The sequence below is a fragment of the Callorhinchus milii genome, unplaced genomic scaffold, assembly GCF_018977255.1.
Source record: "Callorhinchus milii isolate IMCB2004 unplaced genomic scaffold, IMCB_Cmil_1.0 Scaffold2, whole genome shotgun sequence".
NCBI classification, from domain to species: Eukaryota; Metazoa; Chordata; class Chondrichthyes; order Chimaeriformes; family Callorhinchidae; genus Callorhinchus; species Callorhinchus milii.
Genome location: NW_024704743.1, coordinates 12663023 through 12688762, shown reverse-complemented (window position 1 = coordinate 12688762; position 25740 = coordinate 12663023). Strand labels below are relative to the sequence as shown.

Below are 25740 nucleotides of genomic sequence, written 5' to 3'. Positions count from 1 at the left end.
TGTTTTACTCATTACAAATACTGGAATATTTCACCAATCTACATCTGTCTCATTAATAGAAGTTCCAGCTGTGTGCACCGTGGACTTGTGTTCACAAGGAACACGAGTTCACTTCATTCCATCGGGGAGAACTCCTTTTAACATGTCTGCATTGAACTGAGTTCCTAAAAATACATTAGAATGGAGTTTACTTTCTTCTCCTTCCTCACCCCCCCACCACCCTCCCCCCTTTTCCAAATGAATGGAAGAAAGGGTGGGCTAGTTAATCACACTCACAACTTCTTTATTATGTACATAATGATGTTCCTCAGGAACACACACTGTTAGTACTGGAGTCATTTGAGGACTCTTTGTTAATGCGGAGTCCTGTAGCTCAGTGGTTAGAGCACTCGCTTTGTAAGTGAGAGACCTGGGTTCAATTCCAGTCAGGGCGAAACCTTGGGCAAGGTTCCTTACTCCACACAGAGCCTAATAATAATCCCTCCAAAAAACAACAATAATAAATTGGTCATTTTCAATCTACGACTGTTTGTGGGACATTGCTGTGCGCAATTGGCTGCCGCGTTCGCCCACAAATATACAGTCAATTCACTTTACAATGTGTTCTGTGAAGCGCTTTGGGACGTCCTCCCGACGTGAAAAGCGCTATATCAAATGCAAGGATTATTATTATTATTATTATAAAACGCACATTGAGTTCTCTACTTCACAAAATCAATGCAGAGAAAAACATTAAAATATATTCACATTTTTCAGCACACATTCTCACAGTAGGGAACTAATTAATATATAAAAATATCTAGTAGACATAAGACACTCTTGGGGAGAAATTCCACCTGGGTTTAGATTTACTGTATTTAGGTAGCATTTCCGATTATCCAGAATTTGGCAATATGTCGAATTTAGGCTTAACATTGATGATAGTTTTCTATGTTTCTTAAAAGCACTGACAAGAAACTGGCTTCAAGATTGAGAATTTACCAAATGCTGGATGCTTTGTATTGCTACATAAATAGAATAAATCTAGTCGCAAGTGAAATTTTTCCCTACCATGTGTAGTAAATCATCATGCAGTTAAATTGCAAAGTAATTAGATACATAATTGTCAGTGTTTTTATTGCAATAGGAAGTACTTTGATATTCATTGTGATTTTAATTATGGCAGGTTCAGCTGGGCTTTATTTGTAACTAGCTGTACCCATTGCAGTTACGCTTGCAACCAAAGGATTCAATGTGGAATGTAGATTCCATAGTTGGATGATTATGCATCCAACCTTTAAGCGAGCAACACATGGAAGAAACTTGTTTTGCCCATTTCATGGCTCCACAGTGAGCACATACGTTCGACATATTCCCAATATGATGGGCGCCATCTGATTCGTATTCTGCCTGGATCATAGTTGATTGCAGCTAAATGGAGTGACCTCTGCTGCTGGGCATCATTTTGCTGTGTTCTTGCATGCCTTTCTGTGTCCAAGTCCAACCGTGTTGTTCTTTGTTCTTCAGTTTCACTTCATTGTCCTCTCTTTCGTCTGGCACTTTTATATATCCTTGAAAGGCTTGATCTTCGCTTTTTAGGCATCTTAAGAAAATGTGCTATTAAACTCGTACAGACAGTGTTATATCTGATGTCATGTATTTCTCATATGTTACAGTAAAACATATTTTGGAATTATCTTGACACTCCCTCATGCAAGACCTTTCTGATGAGGTATAAATCATGTCTCTATGTCAATTTTGCCCACAAATATAACAGGCAATTCACTTTATGGTATATTCTGTGAAGCACTTTGAGACGTTCTAGAAGATGTGAAAGTGCTATATCAAATACAAGGATTATTATTATTAATTGGTTATTTCATTATTGTCGGACAGATATACAGATGGGCATTTTGTCTTTATTTGTACAGATGGATGGTGCAGTGATAAATGGACCAAATTATTGTAGATTATTTTCACAGAATCAGCAACATTAAATTCCTCCAGAAAAGGAAGCAGTTTGCAGTTATTCAGATTGTATTTTTTACTCCCACGAGTCAATTATATTTTCATTGAGGAATGGTTTGGTGGCTGGTGGATCACCAGGCTGCCAGCTGTGAAGCCAGATGTTCATTTGCACATGGAGGGCTTTATTCAGCTCCAACACTGGCCAGTGTGAGATGAGGTGGTTCAAACAGAGGAGACGTTATTCATTACTGTATGGTATTGTACAGCGCCTTGGGAAGTCCTCCCGATGTGAAAGGCACTATAAATGTAATTTGTATTGTATTGTGCCAAGCAAAGAAAGAGACACATCCAGTAGCAATTACCTTTGTTTACAACGTATTTATGGAGCTGCTGTCTCTACCAAACAGCATTGCCACAGTGAAACTCTCTACAGAATTACCCAAGGCTCTCATCCTCTCACCTTCTTGAATTTAGAGTGTTGTGATATCCTGGTGTTCTATAAAAAGAAACAGACAATTTAACTGAAATAGTATGTCTACTCCTTATCTGTGATATAGATTTCAATAACGTTTGAGAACTGATGAGGTTTTCACTCCACAGATGCTACCAGAATGTGAAATTGGTCACTGCAGCAAGTGGTATTAGGATTGCAACAACACAATATCAGAGGGTAAAACTAACCTGTGTCACAACAGTCTGAATCTAGCTCACGTTCCTTATGGGTGAACTATCCAACGCTTGGTGAATTCTGTTTCAAAATGATAAGACAAACCAAAATCAAAGGATTGAAAAGTAACATTGCTTTGAACATTTGGACACCACAAGCTAGTTATCCCTGTGCTAAGTTTGCAGACTTCTTCTTAAAACCCAAAAGATATTCTATTCCCTCCACGGTAACCCACTGTAACACCAGCCTTGTCTACTCAATTTCTCAACTCATTCCATGGTGACCCACTGTACACCAGCCTTGTCTTCTCAACCCTCTCCATAGTCATCCATTGTACACCAGCCTTGTCTTCCCAATTCTTTGCATATTCACCCACTGTTCAGCAGCCCTGTCTACTCATCTATGTAAATCAGAATGAAGAAAAGTAAGTGTTTCTCATTTTCATTATATGTTTTTATTTCGCCCACAAAATACACTTTACAATATATCCTGTGAAGCACATTGAGATATCTCAACAACATGATAAGGCGCTATATCAAATGCTAGGGTTATTTTTTATTATATATTTGTGGGCGAAACACGGCAGCCAATTGCGCACAGCAGTGTCCCACAAACAGTCATGGATTGAAGTGATAAATTTATTAATTTTTTTTAGGAATTATTAGTGTGGAAACTCTGTTTTGTGCTACAATGTTTTGAACTAGTGGAATATTTATGAGAAGCTGCTTGTCCTTCTTGTAGACTGTTTATAACTGCTGGTTACAAGCTGTGCACTTGATACTTCCTGTAATTTGTAATGGTTCAATAATGATGGCTCATCGGTTAGGACATTACCCTACTGAGCTGATCTGCAGGTGCTGCAGATGGAAATGCACTCTCAGTGGCATCAAGCCGCGACTCATTATATGGATAAACTGCACCCTAATCAATCCCTGAACAATATTCTGCTGACACTGGAGCTAGTTTTTAATGCATCTATCTGGTAAGCAGGGACAGGGTATCTGCATTGTCTGGCATCTTCTGAATTTGCTGAATAGTCTGAATGTTAATCTTAGCACTGACTGAGGTTCAGATTGACTTTACCACTTCTCAGGCAGTGCACCTGCTGGATCAAGCACTTCACTGCTGTCAGGTATACTATCTAAAGCAGACAGAAATTTGCCAGGACCATTCCACACTAGAGTGGGGATTGATAGTTGAGTAACAACAGTAAATGTATGCTGTGACTCTGTCAGTTGATATAAAATAGGCAAAATTCCACGTTCGAATCACTGGAGCCAGTACAAGAATGCGGTCTAATTTACGGACGTCAAAGGAGTTCTCGACCCTCTGGAACTCTGATCCGATTTCGCAAGATTACAAGATAGATTTGGACAAAGGCTCTTCCGCTCATCTGATCTCAAAATCGTAGAGTACCTAATCTACTGGCTTCCTATCACAGCATCAAGCAGTTTTCTAAATTAGTCCAGTCTTAGATCAGCAAACCTTCCTGTCCTGAAATTTCCCTTTGCAAATCTGCACCTATGTCATCTTGTTCAACAAATGGCAGTAGATCTCCTGCTTGTCCCTCGTGGCCTCCGTTCCACCATTAGTGGCCATGCTTTCAGTCACAGGAATGGTAAAGGAATGGTCCTGGCTGCGCTTTTAGCCATTACACCCTGAAACTCTGGAACACTCTTCCTCTATCCCACTGCCTTGCCCCTTCCTTCCCCATCTTCAGGCACACCAGAAGACCTTCATCTTTGACCGTGTCTGCGGTCACCTCCCCCCAGCTCGGCGTTGTGCTCTGCCACTGTCAAGCACTCTGGGACACTACCCTGTGTGAGGGATGTTATATCAATGAGGGATGTTGGTGGTGGTGCATCCTAAAGTATTGTTTTAAATTACATTTTTCAATCCTATTTAAAACGTTAATTGGGTTGCCGTAGATTTCACTCTTGAGACGTCTTCTCTCAAGACTGAAAAGCCCCAGCTTGTCTAATCATTCCTCATAGCCTGGACCAAGAAAAAAGGAATGTTTGCCCAAAAATTGCGGGGAGATTTGTGGAACATACAAGAAATTGTGGGGTTGGCAGATTTTGCAGAAATTTGCGGGGAGTTGATTGATGCTATTGAGGTACATTTTACTGTCAATCTACATTTTTTTCACTTTATTGATTAAAAACTAAACATGAGAAAATAACACATATTAGGTTGTTGCAAAAAAATGTTAATTGCTTCTTTAACAAAAACTGGGTGACCTTTTTTTGGGGGTGGGTACACCAGAACTCATAGAATCATAGAATCATACAGCACAGAAAGAGGCCATTCAGCCCATCGTGTCTGCGCCGACTTCGAAAAGAGTAATCCAACTCAATCCCACTGGCCCGCTTTCTCTCCATAGCCCTGCAATACTGTCCTCCCCAAATACCCATCTACTTCTCTCTTAAAAGTTGTTATTGAACCGGCTTCCACTACCCTTTCAGGTAATGCATTCCAGATCCAAACAACTCGCTGGGTGAATTTTTTTTTCCTAATTTCCCCTTTGTTTCTTTTAACAACTATCTTAAATCAGTGTCCTCGGGTTACTGACCCACATGCCAGTGGAAACAGTTTTTCCTGGTTCAACCTATCGGATCCTCTCATGATCTTGAAAACCTCTATTAAATCCCCTCTTAATCTTCTCTGCTGTAGGGAGAATAACCCTAGTTTCGCTAACCTCTCCTCATAACTAAGGTCCCTCATTCCTGGTACCATCCTGGTAAACCTCCTTTGCACCCTCTCCAATGCCCTAAAATCTTTCCTAAAGTGCGGTGCCCAGAACTGAACGGAGTACTCCAATTGAGGCCTAACCAGCATTTTATAAATATTACATAACCTCCTGACTTTTGAATTCTCTGCCCCTGTTTATAAAACCTAGTATCCAGTATGCTTTTTTTAGCAGCTTTATCTACCTGTCCTGCCACCTTCAGAGATTTGCTTATGTGGACCCCCAGGTCTCTCTGTTCATTTGCCCCTTTTAAGATTGTACCATCAGCTTATACTACATCCTCATTCTTCCTACCAAAATGCAACACTTCACATTTCTCCACATTAAACCTCATCTGCCACGTTTCTGCCCATTTTACCAATCTGTCTAACTCCTCTTGCAGTCTGGTGCTATCCTCCTCACCATTAACTACTTTTCCTAGCTTAGTATCGTCTGCAAATTTGGAAATTGTGCTCCCTATATCCAGGCCCAGATCATTAATATAGATCAGAAAGAGCAGTGGTCCCAATACCGGCCCCTGAGGGACACCATTACACACCTCTCTCCAGTCAGAAAAGCAACCGTTTACTACCACTCTCTGCTTTCTGTCTCCTAGCCAGTTCTGGATCCACGTTGCCACAGTCCCTTTAATACCATGGGTTTCTATTTTGTTTATAAGTCTCTTATGTGGTACTTTGTCAAATGCCTTTTGAAAATCTAGATAAACTACGTCCACTGCTCTACCTTCATCTACTCTCTCAAGTCATTTCATCAAAAAATTCTACTAGGTTTGTCAAACACGATCTGCCTTTAATAAATCTGTGTTGACTGTCCTTTATTAGACCATACTTTTCTAAGTGAGAAGTTATATTGTCCCGGATTATAGTCTCCAGAAGTTTCCCTACTACTGATGTTAGGCTGATTGACCAGTTTATCCTTCTGCCCCTTTTTGTACAGGGGAGTAACATTTGCAACCCTCCAGTCTTCTGGCACCACTCCAGTGTCCAAAGAGGATTGAAAGATTGTGGTCAGAGCCTCCGCTATTTCCACCCTTACTTCCCTCAGTAACCTAGGATGCATCCCGTCCTGACCAGGTGACTTATCTATGTTGAGCACCGACAGCCTTTTTAGTACTTCCTTTCCTTGATTTTGATCATATCCAATTTCTGTTCACACACTTGAGATATTGTGGCATTGGTTGCATTGTCTTCTTTTGTGAAAACAGTTGCAAAATACTTATTTAGTACATCAGCCATGCCCTCTGCCTCAACAAGAAGATTTCCACTAGGGTATCTAATTGGACCCACCCTACCTTTGACTAACCTTCTACTCTTGATATGCTTATAAAATACCTTAGTGTTCCGTTTTATGTTTCCTGCTAATCTTTTCTCGTACAATCTCTTCGCCCCTCCTATTTCCTTTTCGCTTCTCCTTTGTACTTCCTATATCCTATTTGATTATCCTGTGTGTTTTGAACCTGACATTTGTCATAAGCCTCCTTTTTCAGTTTTATTTTAATCCCAATTTCCTTAGTCATCCAAGGAGGTTTGACTATCCTATCTTTCCTCTTTGTGGGAATGTATTTGCTCTGTCCCCGAACTATCTCCTCCTTGAAGGCTTCCCATTGTTCGTTTGCTGTCTTACCTGCCAATCTTTCTTTCCAATCTATCTTGGCCAGGTTCCTTTTTAGCTCACTGAAATCAGCCCGCTTCCAGTTGAGGATCTTTACATTTGATTGATTGTTGTCCTTTTCCATAACTATTCTAAACCTAATGATGGTGTGATCACTGTTGTCCAAATGCTCTCCTACTGAAAGCTGCTCCACTTGCCCCACTTCATTTCCCAGAACTAAATCCAGCACTGCTTCCTTCCTCATTGGGCTGGAAACATACTGATCCAGAAAGTTCTCCTGCGCACATTTCAGGAATTCCTCCCCTTCCTTGCCCTTTACACTGTGTGTTTCCTAGTGTATGTTAGGATAATTGAAGTCCCTCATTATCACTACTCTATTGGTTTTGCATGCTTGCAGATTTGCTCATCTATCTCCTTCCCACTATTTGGAGGTCTATAGTAAATACCTAACAGAGTATCAGCTCCTTTTCTGCTCCTTAACTAATAGTTTCAGTTTTTGGACCCTCTAACACATCGTCCTTTTCCAAGACGGTGACCGTGTCCTTAATGAATATTGCCACCCTTCCTCCTTTTTTCCCTTCCCTATGCCTCCGGTTGTAGCCAAGAATGTTCAGCTCCCATTCCTGTCCTTGCTTGAGCCAAGTCGACGTAATTGCCACTACATCATAGCCCCATGTGGCAACTTGAGCCGCAGCTTACCAAGCTTATTGGTCACGCTCCGTGCATTTACATACATGCACTCCTGCTTTACATTTCTCCTCCGTCTCTTTCCACCTTTTGCTGGACTATTCTTTGTTTCATTTCTATTTCTCTCTCCTCATCCACTATGTAACTTGTTTCCCCTCCCTGATGCTACATTCTGATCCCCATCTCTCCTCGAAATCAGTTTAAACGCTTCCCCACTGCATTTGTTATCCTCGTTGCAATGACATTGGTCCCAGCCCTGCTCAGATGTAACCCATCCCTCGTGTACAGGTCCCATCTGCCCCAGAAGTGGTCCCAGTGGTTTAGAAGCCCTCCTTCCTGCACCATTTCTCTAGCCAGGCATTCATGTGTTTGATCCTCCCGGTTTGGTATTCACTTGCATAAGGCGTTGGGAGTAATCTTGAGATCACCACCAATTGAGGTCCTGCTCTTTAGCTTCTTCCCAAGTTTTTGATATTCTCCCTGTAGGGTCTCAGCCCTTTTATCACCACGTCAAGGATCCTGACATGGACCACACCTGCCGTATTTTCCCCTTCTCCCTGTAGTATATTTTGCACCCATTCCATGACGTCATGCACCCTGGCCCCAGGGAGACAGCAGACCATGTGCGAGTCCCGTCTTTTATGGCGGAAATGCCTGTCTATCCCTTTAACTGATGTATGCCCGATAACAACAGTGTTAGCATTTTCCCCTTTGTCCCCTGAACATCTATTGCTTTTGACCCTTCTCGCCAGAGGCGTCCTCACCGGTATCCAGTACCGAGAACCGGTTTGTGAGTACCACACTCTTAGGGGATTTCTGTACTGCCTGTTCTTTTTTTGCTCCACGTCGGATGGTCACCCTTCTTGTGAGCCCCCTGTGTAGCTGGGGTGACCACCTCCTGAACTCTCTGTGGCTGTGGGGTGACCACCTCCTGAAAAGTTCGACCCATAAATTCTTCAGCCTCCCGTATTCTATGTGGTGACTTAGCAACCCTGAGCTCAAGCTCAAGCAGCAGGAGGCATTTCCTACACACATGTTTGTCCAGAACACATGAACCATCCTGAAGTTCCCACATGGCACACAATGTGCATGAAATGGGTCTCAGCTACCCTGCCAGGTTTTCAGATATGGTTTGTAATAACTCTCAATACTGCACACAGACCCAGAGAGAGACACACACACTTAGAGAGACACAGAGAGAGAGACACAGTCATAGACATATAGAGAGACACACTCTCAGAGACACATAGAAAGACACAAACTCAGAGATACAGAGAGAGAGAGAGAGAGAGACGCACATACACAGACAGAGAGAGACAGACACAGAGAAAGAGAGAGAGAGACACACATACACACATAGAGAGAGACACATACACACATAGAGAGAGACACAAACACAGACACAAACTCACAGACACAGAGACACACATTCTCAGAGAAAGAGACTTACACGCGAGGCACACTCACAAACACACATGGGAGAGGGAGACACAGACACTCACAAACAGAGAGAATAGATACACACAAGGACACTTACAAATGGATATAAAGAGACATAATCACAGACTTTCAAACACACACACACAGAGAGACACAGACAATCAACAACATCCGAGTGAAGCCCATTAGCCGCTTGCATCGCACCGCGCATGCGCATCTGGAGCCGCCCGGTCCACAGTGACGTCAGGTAAACAGCCGGGAGGCCGGTGGGCCAGAAACTACATTTATAGCGGGTTTGTAACGGATGGCAGTGTTTGTGAGGGGTTCAGCCTGTCCCCTTCACTCAATGGATGCACACCATCATCCAATCACAATGCAACTTCGGCAGCCATGCCTTTGGTCACGCACCCCCAACCTCTGGAGCTGTCTGCCTCTACTCCTCCATCTCACCCCTTCTTTAGCCTTAAATCCCTCCTGAAGACTTACCTCTTCGACCATGCCTGTGGTCACCTCCCGCCACCAACCCAATGTCAGCTGCACTTCAAATTTGCTTGAAGGAACCTGTTGTTGTATCCAGTTATCTTTCCCCATTGGCAAAATTCTCTGTTTCTAATCCCTTTCTCTTGCTGAGGTTTGGTTTCATTGACACTGTTACCCCATCCAGTGTTCATATTTGAGCCTTGGCATTAGATGTTGGCAGGCCTTCTACAGTAGAGTGTGTCCTCTCCTCACCCGGCTGCGCACATGCACAGTATCAGTAGAGGGTGCTTCAGAGAGACCAAGAACAAATCTTGGCTGTCTTTGCCCTTTCCTAAATGTCATTTGTTTCAAGAAGAAATTACATAGATTTTTGCTAGAAAATAATATCTTGGGATACAGTAAATAGTTTGGGAAGTTTGTCATGTCAAGCGACTGCCAGGATGATGGAAGGTGATTTGATGGACCTTGGTTTTCTTTCGCCTAGCAAAATCTTATGTTCTCATGTTCTTGAACTCGTCACATACAAATCGGAAAACAACAACAATGACAACAATAAAATTACATTTGTATAGCGCCTTTCACGTCTGGAAGACATCCCAAGGCACGAGACAGTCAGTATTTCAGACCTGAGTTGGGGGGTCAGGATTGGGGAGGGTGGAGGGGAGGTGGAGAAGGAGGGTGATCAAAAGCACGGTCGAAGAGGAGAGTCTTGAGATGGGTCTTGAAGGGGTGAGGTGAAGGGACTGCAGAATGGAATTCCAGAAGGTGGGGCAGAGTGGCAGACGGCCGGCCGCCAATGGTGGGTGGGGGTGAGGCGTGGGATGTGAAGCAGGCCGGAGCCCGCTGAGTGGAGGGAGCGGGTAGGATGGTAGGGGGTTACGAGCTCGCAGAGGTAGTGGGGAGCGAGGCCATGGAGGACTTTGAAGGTGAGGACCAGGATCTTGAACTGTATCCTCTATGTGATGGGAAGCCAGTGGAGTCGGGCGAGGATGGGGATGATAGGGTCACGGAGCCTGGTGCGGGAGAGGACCTGGGCTGCAGAGTTCTGGATGATTCTGCAGCCTATGGAGGGAGGAGTTGTGGAAGAGAGTGGAAGTGTAAGATTTAAATAAAGAAATATTGAATCGAAACTGTGTTTTGGATTTAAAAATATTACAATTCACAGTATTGTAGATCGGAGTACTCAATCAAGTTTGCATTTCAGTATAAATAGGTTTTGATTGAATAGGTGAAGAGAGAGAGATTCCCACTGCCCTGCTGGGAATTGAAACAATGGTGTTTCTTGGAGTGGTATGATACAATCCATGACTATAGATCTCAGAACCACAAATTCGGCTCCCAAACATTAGTGAAAGCCTTTCCTTACATCTTTGTTCAGATTTCACCTGGCATTAGGGTAACCTTTGGGGGGTACTGATGCCAAATCAGACTCATACCAATCAAACAATAATTACCTCAACCTAAAAATATTGATTACTATTTTATCAGTAGGTGTTAGTTGCAAGATATTTCTTTTCATAGGACATACTAAATAGAAATGATTGGCTTGTCATAAGAAGACTTTCGCTGCTGAAAGCTCCATACATGCCTTACAGCTTCAACAAAGACGTTTGTGTCATTGATTACTGATCAATCAACAAATAGCAAGTGGCAGCCACACAATTTCCAGGAACACAATTCACTGAGTATCTGCCACCTACATGAGATCATCAATCTGACTCTGTCATTTCCATAACCTCAGCATTTTGTTCCACCCATAATTCTCCTTTAAACCTTTCATCTAGGCTTTGACCAATTTCCCCATTCCTCCATCACCCACCCATCCAAAACCCTTAGCATTGCCAGGAGCGCTCCGAGACACTATCCTGTGATGTTAAGGGCGCTATATAAATGCAAGTTGTTATCTCGAGACTTGACTTTACAACCTCCTGCTTACCAGCCTCCATAAGCTCCAGACCACCCAGAACACAACAGTCTGCCTCTTCTTCCACAAGTCTATCACCCATCCTTGCTCAGCCTCACTGGCTCCCCATCCACCAGGAGATCAACTTCAAGGTCCATGTCCTTGCCTTCAAAGTTCTCCATGAACTTACTACACTCTAACTGTGATTTCCTGCAACACTACTCACATCCCCATTCCTCCATTCCTCGAATGCTGGTCTGCTTCATACCCCACCCCACCATTGGTAGGTGAGTTTTCAGTCACTTTGCCCCTATCCTCCAGAACTCCTTTTTCATTCTGCCTCACCACCTCCCTCTTTGCTTTCAAAACCAGTCTAATGACTGTACCTCTATATCTATAGCCACCTACTACTATCTTTCTGGCCCCCACTTTCTCTTTGTAAAGCACTTTCAGATGTACTCCGTACATTAAATTGTTGTTGTCTGCCATGGGCCCTAAAATGCCCTTTCTTAGACTCTCGTCTCAGGACTGAAAAGCCTTAACTTGTCTAATTGTTGCCCATAGCCAGGGCCAATAGAAAATTATGGAAATATTTGCCCCAAATTGAGCAATTTTGATTAAATTTTGCAGAAAATTGTGGGGAGATGATTGGTGCTGTTGAAAGATACATTTTACTGCTAACCTACATTTTTTCACTTTATTGATAAAAACTAAAAATGAAGAAATAATACAAATTAGACTGTTGCAAAAAAAATTATTAATGCTTTCTTTAACAAAAACTGGGTGACCCACTCGGGAGGGAGGACACCTGCACAAGCCCAAAGGGCCGAATGGTCCGTTTCCACTCCACACTACATTTGAATGCCTGGAGATCCTCTGATCACCGGCATTACTCGCCAAGCTCACCAGTGCCCTGACTGCAGGGCTACAGGAGGTCACCACCATCTCGGGGTTACCACCACAAAGAGATACAGAGAGTGACACACACTCGTGTGTTCACACACACACTGACAGACACAGAGACACACACATTCACAAAAATAGAGAGAGACACACATTCACGGACAGCCACATACACACACTTACAAACATATAGAAAAACGCACTCACAGACACAGAGACACACACTCACAGACACACACTCACAGAAACAGAGACACACTCACAGACACAGAGAAACACACTGACAGACACAGAGAGAGACACAGACAAAAAGAGACGTGTAGCGGAGGGGGTTGTTTCTAGTGGATGGTTGTGGATAAAAGCTTGGATTTATCTATAATCAAACTTCATTTGTCAGTTATCAGCCAATGTGCATTCTCTAGCACACTGCTTTTGTAAGACATTTGCTGTATCCTCTGATTCTGTAGTTTCCTCTGCACTAGGTGTCATTGGCAAAACTGTGATGGTCTGTGAATCCACGTGATTAACATATCCGAGGAATGGGAAGGGTCCTTGTACAGATTCCAAAGGTACCTGCCTACTACCTACCCCTATTTTGACCTAGCTCCCCTAACAACAACCTTCTGCTTCCTTTACTTCAGACAATTCTCTATGTGGAACTTTTGTCAAATGCCTTTTGAAAGTCTAGCTACAGAACATCCCACATTTAATTTGAATGTCACTTCCTCAAAAAAGTCTACCTGTTCAGAGGCTGATCAGACAAAGATCTCTTCTGAACCTGTGTTCGATGTGTACAACAGAACTGACTTTACTTTCAAAGCCTCATAGACGTCACAACTGGAATAGCTGGGAAGCTCTTTAGGAATCTGTGACTGCATATCTCAGACACAACTAGATTTATTCTGAATGTGCCCCCTTCAGACATTGAAAAAATGTCGCCCCAAAGGCAGTGTACCATAGAGGCCTTTTCACTGAATGGTACTGGAGTTAACCATTTCATTCACTGGTTTCTCTTATTATCCAGCAAAGCCCTACACAGAACACACAGATGTCATTGTATAATGAATTCCGAATAGTGTGGTGACTGTTTCGGGGTCTGGTTTTCTTTTTTGGTCAGCCAGTGACATTCATGTGTTACTTTCCTTTTTCAGTCAGCTTCATTTTTAGTGAGACAGTCGTTAAATATTTTCTGCAAGTTACATATTTCGTTTTGGTGCCAGTACAGTAAAGAAAATTGCATTAAATGCATCTGCCACTGTAAAAACTGACACAATGTGGCTGCAGCAACCACAGAATATCTTGGCAGTTTTGACTTGTAGAAACAGAGGCCATTTGGCCCATTGTGTCTGTGCCACTGGTGATGCTCTTTACTATTTATCCTACTTTTCAGCTTTTTTCCAATTAATAATAATAATAACCCTTGCATTTGATGTAGTGCCTTGTAATAATAATACAATAATAATCCTTGTATTTGATGTAGCATCTTTCACGTTTTTCAGATGTCCCAAAGTGCTTTACGGTATTCTGTAAAGTGCAGTGACTGTCTATTTTCCAATTAATAATAATAATAAACCCTTGCATTTGATGTAGTGTCTTGTGTACACTACATTTGATGTAGTGTATTGTGGGCGAAACACAGAACCAGTTGCGCACAGAAATGTCCCACAAACAGCCGTGGAGTGAGTGAACAATTTTATTTGGAGATTATTAGCCAGGATACCGGAGAAACTCCTCTCTTTTTGAGTTGTACAATAGGATCTTGAACGTCCACCTCAACAAGCAGACGGGACCTCAGTTTAACGTCTCATGTAAAGGACGGAGCCTCCAATAATGTAACATCCCCCCCTAATACTGTATTGAAGTGTCAGGTTAGACCACGTGAGTTCAAGTCCCCACATAGGATTTGAACCCACAACCTTCTGACTCGGAGGCGAGAATGCTATCACTGAGCCAGGCTGACACACTCAATTAAGAAACAAAAGAAGAAAAAGAGGAGTGTTGAGAGCCTATTAAATAAACTAATAGGTATCATGAAGAAAAATGTTTTTTAAAATTGTCTTGAACTCACAACCAATTGAGTCAGGGTGACACTGACAATGATAAATAATGTAGTTTACAATTTATATAGAGCCTTTCACATCGAGAACATCTCAAAGCGCTTCACAGTGCTGGACCCGAGCTAGGGATCGGGAGGAGAAAGATGAGAAAGTGTGATCAAAAGAGATACATTTTGAGATGGGTTTTAAAAGAGCAAAGGGAGTTGGAGGGACTCCAAGATGGAATTTTAGTGAGTGGTGGCAGAATGGTGTGAGGAGTGCTATAAAAATGCAAGTTCTTGTTGTTGCTGATGAGGCGGATAAGGCAGGGGACATAAGCAGGCCGGTGTTTGCTGAGAGAAGGGAGTGGCTTAGTCATTCGGGTTGAAAGGATGAGAGGATATTTAAAGAGAATATAGGCTTGCTCAAGGATACAAATACTAATACTTCGTATTACAAATATTAAGTATTATGGGGAGCAATAAATAGTTTCTCTCCATCTGTATTTATGGTACTGGGAGATTGGCAGTTACTGGGCAAGGTAGAGATAGATGTAAAGGAATAGTTGTCAGGCATTAGACAAAAGGTTGATGGGATGTAAAGTGGACAACTCATTAAGACCGGATGGATTTCATGTGATAATGTTGAGGAAGCTTAAAACATCCCCTGGTCCTGTGGAGTTGAGCTAACCAGAAGTGCCATACAACTAATGTCCAGGACTAACTGGCCTACTCTCTGTGAATGGTGCAACAGTCACCTTGCAAAGGAAACAGTGCTTGACAGTAATATTGTTTCCCTATCTGAGTTTCTCTTGGCGTGTGTCAGAGCAGGTTTGTGTGTTTCTGTGTGTGAGAGAGCATGTTTGTGTATGTGTGTATCAGTATGTGAGAGAGCAGGTTTGTGTGTGTGTGTGTGAGAACAGGTGTGTGTGTGAGAGAGCAGGTGTGTGTGTGTATCTGTGTGTGAGAGCAGGTTTGTGTGTGTGTGTGTGAGAGCAGGTTTGTGTGTGTGTGTGTGTGTGAGAGCAGGTTTGTGTGTGTGTATCTGTGTGTGAGAGCAGGTGTGTGTGTGAGAGAGCAGGTGTGTGTGTGTGAGAGCAGGTTTGTGTGTGTGTGTGTGAGAACAGGTGTGTGTGTGAGAGAGCAGGTGTGTGTGTGTATCTGTGTGTGAGAGCAGGTGTGTGTGTGTATCTGTGTGTGAGAGCAGGTTTGTGTGTGTGTGTGTGAGAGCAGGTTTGTGTGTGTGTGTGTGTGTGTGAGAGCAGGTTTGTGTGTGTGTATCTGTGTGTGAGAGCAGGTTTGTGTGTGTGTGTGTGTGTGTGAGAGAGCAGGTTTGTGTGTGTGTGTATCTGTGTGTGAGAGCAGGTGTGTGTGTGAGAGAGCAGGTGTGTGTGTGTGAGAGAGCAGTCTGTGTGTGTGAGAGAGAGCAGTTGTGTGTGTGTGAGAGAGAGCAGGTGTGGCTGTGTGAGAGAGGTGTGTGTGTGTGTGTGTGAGGAGAGCAGGTGTGTGTGTGTGAGAGAGAGCAGGTGTGTGTGTGTGAGAGAGAGCAGGTGTGGCTGTGTGAGAGAGGTGTGTGTGTGTGTGAGGAGAGCAGGTGTGTGTGTGTGAGGAGAGCAGGTGTGTGTGTGTGAGAGAGAGCAGGTGTGTGTGTGTGAGAGAGAGCAGGTGTGGCTGTGTGAGAGAGGTGTGTGTGTGTGTGTGTGTGTGAGGAGAGCAGGTGTGTGTGTGTGAGGAGAGCAGGTGTGTGTGTGTGAGAGAGAGCAGGTGTGTGTGTGTGAGAGAGAGCAGGTGTGGCTGTGAGAGAGGTGTGTGTGTGTGTGAGGAGAGCAGGTGTGTGTGTGTGAGGAGAGCAGGTGTGTGTGTGTGAGGAGAGCAGGTGTGTGTGTGTGAGGAGAGCAGGTGTGTGTGTGAGAAAGCAGGTGTGTGTGTGAGGAGAGGTGTGTGTGTGGGTGTGTGTGAGGAGAGCAGGTGTGTGTGTGTGAGGAGAGCAGGTGTGTGTGTGAGAAAGCAGGTGTGTGTGTGAGGAGAGGTGTGTGTGTGAGGAGAGCAGTATGTATTTGTGAAAGAGGTGTATTTGCGCATTGAAGTGGATGTGTGCCAGAACACACGTGTGTATGTTGAAGTGTGGAAGTTGGAGCACTGATGAGTCTGATTATGTGCTTCAGAATGTGATCACCACCTCTGTGTCTTGCAGCTCTGGAAAGGAAGATATCAACCAGGCAAAGCAGAGAGGAGCTAATCAAAAGAGGAGTGCTGAAAGAGAACTTTGAAAAAGGCAAGTACTCTACTAACAGGAATTTGTTACCTCAAACTTTGGATCCATTCAATGTCCTCAGTTATTTTGTGGGTTTTTTAGAGATGCTTTTGATGATATTATTTAATAACTTCAAACAAGAGTGAAAACAATGACTTCAATATTCACGTTGGCTTTCTGTTGTGTGTAAATGTTCTAAATAAAGGTGAATTGTACATTACTGTGAATAGCCAGAATACTATATTTTTATTTCTGTCAATTGAAAGAACATTTATCGTCCATTCTTGATTTTTATTTTATCTACTGTTTGATCCTCCTTGTCCATTATCTTCCAGTCTGCTCCTGAGCAGCCTGTGTTATGAGCCGCTCTGAGACACTACCCAGCATGGAGGGCGCTATATAAGTGCAAGTTGTTGTGTCATGTTTTTAAGCGCTTTGGGATCTCCTCCCAACATTATATAAGGCACTATATAAAGCTAAATTTCTATTGTTCTATGTGGCGTGTAGAATATGACCTGTGTTACATAGCTTATGTTATAAGGTCTCTGATCTTCCTTGTTCAGTGAAGAAGGATTTCCAAAATGTTCCCAAACAGCCTATGCAAACATTACTCCTGTTTTCTATATGAAGTAGAATCATATTTTTACGGCCAAATCTCATGGTAGAATTTACTTTGTACTGTCAGCAGGAGAGGAAGGTGAAGGATTATTCCCACTGTTGGAAAATTGGTAACCAAGGAGCATAAATTTAGGATTCTCACCATAAGAAACAACATCTTGAATTTATATAATTATATAATTCAGTTCAAGCAGCATCTCAGAGCTCTTAAGAACTTAAGAAAAGGCTGTTCAGTGCAATACTGGGGAATAGCTGGATTGCAGTTACTTTAATGAGGAATTCCGTTAGAATTCCCACCTGGTTACAGGAACGGCACTTTGGATGTAGATTTCATCAGAGCAGTCCTTCTGCAAAGCCGTTAATGGAAGGAGTCTATCTACGTGAGTCTTGATCCCGTGTTACAAGTGAGGTTCAGATGAAGAAAGATATTAAGTCCATTTAAGCTCATCCTTCCCAGAATACTACCAATGTCGACTGGGACCACGTCAGCTTTAAATATTAAAACAGGAAGTGGAGATGGTGTGGGTGGAGAGTAATATTATTCTGAAGGTGGGATCCACTCCAACTGTTGTCAGCCGGTTAAACTATTGCATCATGCGGAGGAAAAGAAATCTGCTTTGGAATTACTCATCAGTCAAAAAATAAATCGCATTTCACACAATACACTTCAAAACTGAATAGAAAATGTGAGTTTTAAATATAAGCGGAGGGTTATACACGCGCGGGTGGCGTGTGTGCGCGAGTGTTGGCTGGCTGTACACGCGGATCAAAGACGCGTTGGGGTGCTGAACACATTACAGGAATGATTCTTGTAATATTTTACAATTTGCTGATGATAAATTGAAGCTATTCTAATCCTTCACAATTGAATATAGGTGAGCAGATTTGCACACCTATTCTCAAAAGAATATCTTTTTTAGGGTGTCAGCCGAGTGTCTGATGGATTAAGGAACCCATGACCGTGCTTAAGAGTATCCAAACCAAACTGAGAATTCCATGCATCCCATCTACACATGGAAATCCCAGTAATTTGCCAAATGCTACACATTTTTAAATACTACTTGAATAGAGTAAATCTCGGCCCAAGAGGAAGTTTAAAATTCAGTTTGTTGAGAAAGGAGAAATGATAATGCAGATTTTGTTTAGCTTAAACTGTAATTTAGCAACTAGAGGGCAAGAGTGTGGAATTAATGAGACTCCAGTGAGACCAGCATTGAGAAAGGTTTATTTTCCTCACATTTAGATAAGCAGGATAGATTGCCAACCAAATGTAGTTTTTTCTTTCTCTATTAAGAGCTGGATAAATATTTGGATAGAAATAGGACTGAAGGTTATATGGGCATATGTAGCCCTTTCTGATCGAATGGATCGTAGGGTGCTCAGTTTCCTGTGCTAAAAATTTATACATGGAACTGCAAATTAATTTTTGACTAATATGATACAACTTTGGTTACGTTAGTCAAAGAGAGGGGGCACAGGCTTTAAGTTTCTTGGAACTTTCACTGCTGTTAACTTCCTCAGAAGATTAAACCATTTTGTTTTGATGAGGGTCTCCTTGGAGCTGAACTGACTCCAAGGCAACATGCAGTGAAATGTTGCAATCGAATCAAACCTCTCTGGCCGTCTCCTGATAGTCCAGTTTCTGAGCCAGGCTTGTCCGCGCAGGACACTCAGGTTTTTTTTACAGCAATGCTCATGGTATTATTGTGTGAACTTATCATCGGGCGTGGCCTTTTTTGTGAGTGATGCAATTTTTAAAGTGGTTTCATGTTGAGTGGCTAGAATTATGTTATTGATAAACACATTCATCCTCCCATAACATTGTACTATAAATTGGGTTTAGTGAGCTGCTGTAAATGTAGTGCTACTACACAACCCTCCAGTCCACAGTCCACCTGCCCACCCGCTAGATCAGCTTCCAGGCACAGAGCAGCTAATTTCACTGTGATGCTCTTCCTGTTTTTATTGGCTAGAGTATTTTAAGAGAAGGGTGACCTGGCCAACAGTTCTCTAGATCCAAGGGTCTCGAAGCATGGGACCTGTCTCCCTGGGGAGGTGCGGACATGCTCCAGGAGAGGTGCCAGTTGCTTACATCCCGTTTTTTAAAAGAATCCTTACCTGTGAGCATAGGAATTAACTGGGCTGTCTGTACTCATGTGCCAACCTCGCAATAACAAGTTCTTGCATTAACCTTGAAAGACTGGCTCATGTGCGCCCAAAGTACAGCCGTTTTAAAAAAACGGGTTGGGAGATATTCAGTTGCAGGTCCTTTTTTAAAAAAAAGTTTGGTGATTTTGCAAACAAATGTTGTTAGAAAATTTTGCAAAAATTTAAAAGTAACAGAAAAACATACATCACAAGGCGAAGTGATGCCTGCAGCAGAGTTTCCAGCAAAACACAGCAGCTAAAAAATATTTTCTGAGGGGAGGCAAATCTCACCGACCCGATTCCCCCAAGGTCAATGCTGAGATGGGGTGGAGGGGCGTCAATGCTGAGATGGGGTGGGGGAGGTCAATGCTGAGGTGGGGTGGGGGGGGTCAGTGTTGAGGTGCGGTGGGGGGCTCAATGCTGGTGGGGTAGTTGGATCGATGGTGGGGTGGGGGGGTCAATGCTGAAACCACTGATGGGTTGCGTTTGAGGGGTCTCATCTGAACTGATTCCAGAAGTGGTTCTCGAGAATGATTTGACCCGATCGTTGTAAAACGGCTGCAGATTGGACAGGAACCAGTCTTAGGTAGCACACAATTAAACTTGCGTCAAGAAATTTGGACTTTGGACAGGCTAGAAATATTGAAGTGACAAGTCGCATGAGTGATGAAGACGCACTTCCCAATACCTTACATTGGCAAATGCAAGGGATTTAGTCACTAACCGTCAATCAGTCCTGCGGTCCAGGTTCAAACCCAATCTTGGTATTAATTAGACTGTGGTTCATGCTTATCCGCTCAACCATCCCGAAGATGACTTTGAAATTCCTGTGTTAGATCATCCCATATCTGTCATGTTGATTCCATCTTGTCCACTATATCATTAACTCTTGCCAGGATCATTAATCTTGGTCTTACCTCAAATGGAATGCTTCAAAACCAAACAGAATTGTTCTTCCTATTGCCACTGTATCAGTCAGAGCTGAAAAAAAGCAACGGTGAGGCAGCTTTGCAGCACCATCACAGCTTTTAATAATAATGAATATAATAAATAATCTGTGCGGTTAATATTGTGCCTTATCACATCATTGAGAACAAGCAGACAGCACCTCGGTTTAAAGTCTCATCTGAAGGACAGCACCTCCAACAATGCATCTAGTGTGGTCCAACAGGTGGCCCACGGGCAGCCAGCAGCCCAGAGGGTGATTTTATGCAGCACACGACCATTTCCACCATTTCAACTTCCACTGCCTCCCTCCCCGGTGAACGTCCTCCCAGAGCAGTGGCAGGAGCCGACGGTTGGGAGGACGCAGCACACAGAGCCTTTACTGCAGTCTGTCAGGAAGGCAAGTGCATCTCTTACCATCCACGTCCTGAGCAACTAACCACCAGGTCCTGCCACTGCAGATAGTGACCCGCGCTTGGCAGAAAGATGGGGGAGAGAGCTGGGGGGGGTAAGAGACGGGTGGGAGAGACAAGGGGGAGATGGGAGAGAGAGTGGGGGGAGAGAGCTCTGGTTTAGTGAACTGCACTGATCATTTTTTTTATATGAAAATATTCAATCTGATAAAATCCTGCTACTCAAAACAAATAGAAGACTGATGATGGCAAAAACAGCAGCATTTAAAACAGATACAGGAAAGTAGCCATTTCAAGGTCAAGTACAGCAGTTATCTCCTGTTTATCATCTCACTTTGACTAATTAATGGCATTCTTCATTGATAGTAACCTGCCTTCTTCATCCGCAGTGACTCCCAAGTTCACATACAATTTCGCACCAACAAAACTGAAATAATTTCCAGTCACTAATAATCCTGGTTGTTGAAGTGACGATCTTCAACATTAAGGTTCTGTTTAAGAATTTGCCAAATACTGGATGATCTGAAAAGCTACATAAATAGAGGAAACCAACACCTGGGTGGAATTTCCTTCTCCTGTTGCTCATCACACTCTGATATGTGTTTTATAGCCGCCTCTTCACTGATCTGATGTGGCTTGTGGTTTCAGATGGAAACCTGCCAGTGCATAATGAAGAGGTGGCAGTAGAGAACGGTCAGCTCCATCCGTCAGACCAGCCATCCCGTCCCGAGGAAGCAGAGCCCAACACGGAGTCCAGGGACCCTGCAGCTGTTGATGTGCTTCCATGTACAGAATCTTCGGACAGGCCAGGTGGGGCTTTTCTTGTAAAGGAATCTCTCGCTGCCTGTTACAGCGAGATATGTTGTCTTGTCAATATTACCTAACTCATAGTGCAGACATTTGTATAGAGTTAAGGGGAAGGCATTTTCATACAGAGTATTATTGGAATATGGAACACTTTAGTACAACAACAACAAAATTACATTTATAGAACAAGCTAAGAACACAAGATTTTATAAGTGAAACAGGGAAACGTTAAAGAGAAAGAATATACACAGAAACAGCTGGGATTTGGGATCTGAGTAATTGGTATTAATGGAGGAGCTAGCACCAGCATAGGCTCAATGGGGAAATAATGAACTCCTTTGTACTGCAATTTCTAATGTTTCTACATTACTGGGTTCAGATCTGTTGATCCAAGCAAAATAAAATCTTCACAAGTAGACTGCATTTGATTTTCTTTTGGATATATACAGCACTCGCTCCCCTGAATAGAGCATGTTTGGTACTATATATAATAATACTGCTTTACAAGGTGCACAGCAAGCATTCTGCCCATTTCTATCACACTGGTTTGATTTGAATGACTTTTATTTGTACCCAGCTCTACACTAGCTGGAGCAAAATGGGAACTGTTCACATCATTGATTTATTTTGTTTCAAAGTAGTGTTTATCCACATTAAATGGTCCAGGGCTTCCCTTTAATTTTGTCTTGTGGAGTTCTGTAGCTCAGTGGTTAGAGCACTCACCTTGCAAGCGAGAGACCTGGGTTCGATTCCTGGTAGGGTGAAACTTTGGGCAAGTTTCCTTGCTCCACATGCGTGATAATAATCCCTCGAGAAAAGAAACACGATAATAATTTGGTCACTCAATTCACAACTGTTAGTGGGACACTGCTGTGCGCAATTGGCTGCCACGTTTCACCCACAAATACACTTTACAGTATATTCTGTGAAGCGCTTTGAGACGTCTAGAAGACGTGAAAAGTGCTATATCAAATGTAAGGATTATTATTATCTCAAACAGTTTGAGGGCAAGTCAGAGTCATTCTGGACATTTTAATCCGAGAATTCACACAACATAATAGGACCTCAAATCACATCTCGTTTTAAGGATTTAAGACCATTTTGTCTAAAAATTTAAGTTTTTGTGCAAAATTGTGAAAAATTCTTAAATTTTATCTTAATTTGTATGCTGGTTTTCAATAGTTTTGAAAACTTGCAAATTAACACTGAAAATTTTCAACAATTCTGTGCAGTTTTTATTTTAGGCCAAATTAATCTCACTTGGTGGAATTTCTGGACTATAATGAGCTAACTTTTAGCCCGTTACAAAAATACAGCCCCCCCCCCCACCATACACACACACAAAACCTGAAAGCAGGAAGCTTAGAGGTAAGTACGTTCACAATAGAAATTTCTTACACAAGAAATGTGTGCACTATAATAGTGTCCAAAGCACAGAATCCATAGGAAGAAGTTACAGACAGTGATTCCTGATGCTAACCTGAAGTGTGTCATGTCTCTCTGCGGGAACTCCACACTGAAAGATGGCACTAAACTGGTATTCCCACCAGTTGATATAACAGTTGTGATCCGGAGGCACTTTTGGGGATTTTTTAATTTTTTAGACTTTTATGTAACAGGATGAATCAGCCTGTTTTTTTAGCGGATTTAGTAGAATAATCTTCTCTCCATCAGTTTTTCTTCTCGGGGGCAAACCTCTGGCATGTGGACCATATTTAAATAGAAGGAGGATAGAGTTCACATGTCTTTGGGAGAAAATAAAATTAGAAGAGACAAGTTGGTGAAAAAATGAGCGTCTGGTATTAGGATGGAGCAGAGTTGGACACGGAGGCATAAAGCAGATAGCCAGGCATATTTACTGCACAATATCTGGCATTTGCTGCTTTTTGATGTTTAGTTATATTAGAACGGTAATATAACCTGCAAAAGTTTTGGAAGAGAACCAGGACACGTATCCTAAACATGAGTTGTTTATTTTGGGAATCACAATCTGGAAGCAAATCACAAACAAGCGTGAATGTGACGTTGTTGATTGTTGATGTGTTTGAAGATTAAATCTGTCGGGATAGGCACTTTATGTGTGTCTGAGTCACTGCTAAACTGAAAGATTATTTTAGGTTTCTCCGCAAATATTGCAACAATTTTGAAAAAAAATCCTCCTGAAAATAATGAATCTAATAAGGAAAAGAAGAGAAACAGAAATGGAAACAGTGCCCTAAATCTCAACCTTCCAATACAAAACCCTTTTAGGGCACTTTTTGCAAACTCGAGCTTCATCTGAGCCAAAGTACTTCTAACAGACCCAGGCCAGCTATCCTTCACTTCCCTTTCTGCCAGTCCTGCTATTCTATGTCTTTCTAGGATTCAATTCATAGTCTGCCCTTAGGTGTGTTACAAAAGGTAGAACTCAACACTGTTTCCTCTCCTCCACTGTTGTCCAGTGAGAAAAAAGCAAAAGAATACTGAAAAAGGTAGAGTAATCCCAGCATCCCATAAAGCAAGTAAAAGTAGTGTGTTAATCTGAAGGTTTATATATATGATATATATATTATATATATAAACCACATATATAGAATATAACCATATATATATTTTATATGTGTGATATATATATATGGTTTATATATATTTTTCACTTTTTCTACCCAGCATTGCAGAGCAAGTATTGTATTTGACAAATGGTTACAGTGTCCTAAAATTGCTCAGTGGCTAAACAGTGTCCTGCTAGTTTTTAAAGTGTTACGAACTGTGGAAAAGCGGATTCCAAATTATAACAGATTTTAAATGTTTTCCCAAATTCTGCATGAGCTTAAAGTTCAAGACAAAGTGTTTCATTTGTCAAACAGTTAATGGAATAGTTCAAAGTGTTGGTGTCCATTCTCTGACCTGGTTTTAAAATTAGAAATATGGTGATTTCTCCTCAGAAGTGGTCCAATTTGCTCATTGCTACCTGTTTTTTTTAAATCGCCTTTTGAAAATTAAATCCACATTACAGCTCTCTCTCTCTGAATCTCTTGATGTTCTTTATTGCTAGGGAACAAACGTATGCAGTTCACTTTTAAATAATTATACTGGTCCAGCCTCAATAGCTGCATATGTTAAGAAATTACAAATGCAAAGAACCCTCTGATTGAAGAAAATCCTTCCTAATTTTTCTGCTAACCTTGTCACTGATTTGCAAACTAAAGGAAGTTGTTTTTCCCATTCTGCCCTGAAAGCCCTTTCAGCATCTTAAACATATGTTGATTTCCATTGATGATCCTTTGAAAAATGACCTTGTCACACTTAATGAGTGAGTGGGCGGGCAGGCGAGTTAGTGTTCAGGATTCATTTTCTACTGCAGAGACTTTTTTGTGTAGATCAAATCTCTAAACAAGATGTGATTCTTTAAATTGTAATACACATTTGACATACCATATGCAATACTATTACCTTACAATAGAAACACTTAATTGTATGACTGTTGCTCATTCCAGCCCCCAGTTCAAGATATGCAAGTATAATGTACAATGTAAAGCTGTAAATAAAAAAATTCTGCCTGCCACACTTATTGCCTTGAACATTCAGTTCTCGGAGATGGTTAGTGTTTAATAAATTCATGCATTCATTATTAATCCATCATTGTTTTAACAAAGAGACCAAGATGTATTCCCTATGTTACTAATATTCATCAGAAACGGTTTTCATATTATTGTAATTATACTTTCAGCAGGAACTGAATGTATAAACTGATGTAAAACAAACTGGCTTGTGGTATTGAACACAGGGTGAGCCAAATGGTTTGGGATATGGATTGCAATATTTTCATCTTGTTCTGAATTACAATTGCCAAACTGGAGAAAACAATACTTTCCGTTTAGAATCTGCCAGTGTTCTCAAATCTGAACTGAACTTCACTCCACTCTCAGATCCTATTCCACAATAATACTCCTTTTGCCCAGACATTAGACCGTCTGAGTGAAGAAGTTCCTCCTAAACTCTGTTAGATCTACTACAACAGAATAGATAGGATATATTTCCCTGTACAGTGTACATATTAGTCAAAGTTATTATTATCCCTCTAAAGTCTATGATATTCATGTATATCAGCCAGGAAAATATATCTCAATTTTCACTACTCACATAGTATCCAA

The 25740-nt window shown here is 42.0% G+C and overlaps 1 protein-coding gene across 2 annotated transcripts in view; it reads left to right on the top strand.

The window, feature by feature from the left end:
* LOC103187041 (phosphatase and actin regulator 1) overlaps nucleotides 1–25740 on the top strand; it is a 173611-nt gene that overhangs the window by 109931 nt on the left and 37940 nt on the right. For both annotated transcript variants that reach the window (XM_007906373.2, XM_007906372.2), the window contains exons 3-4: nucleotides 16617–16697; nucleotides 21449–21610. In XM_007906373.2, coding sequence (XP_007904564.1) covers nucleotides 16617–16697; nucleotides 21449–21610 — 243 coding nt within the window. The remainder of the gene's footprint in view (nucleotides 1–16616; nucleotides 16698–21448; nucleotides 21611–25740) is intronic.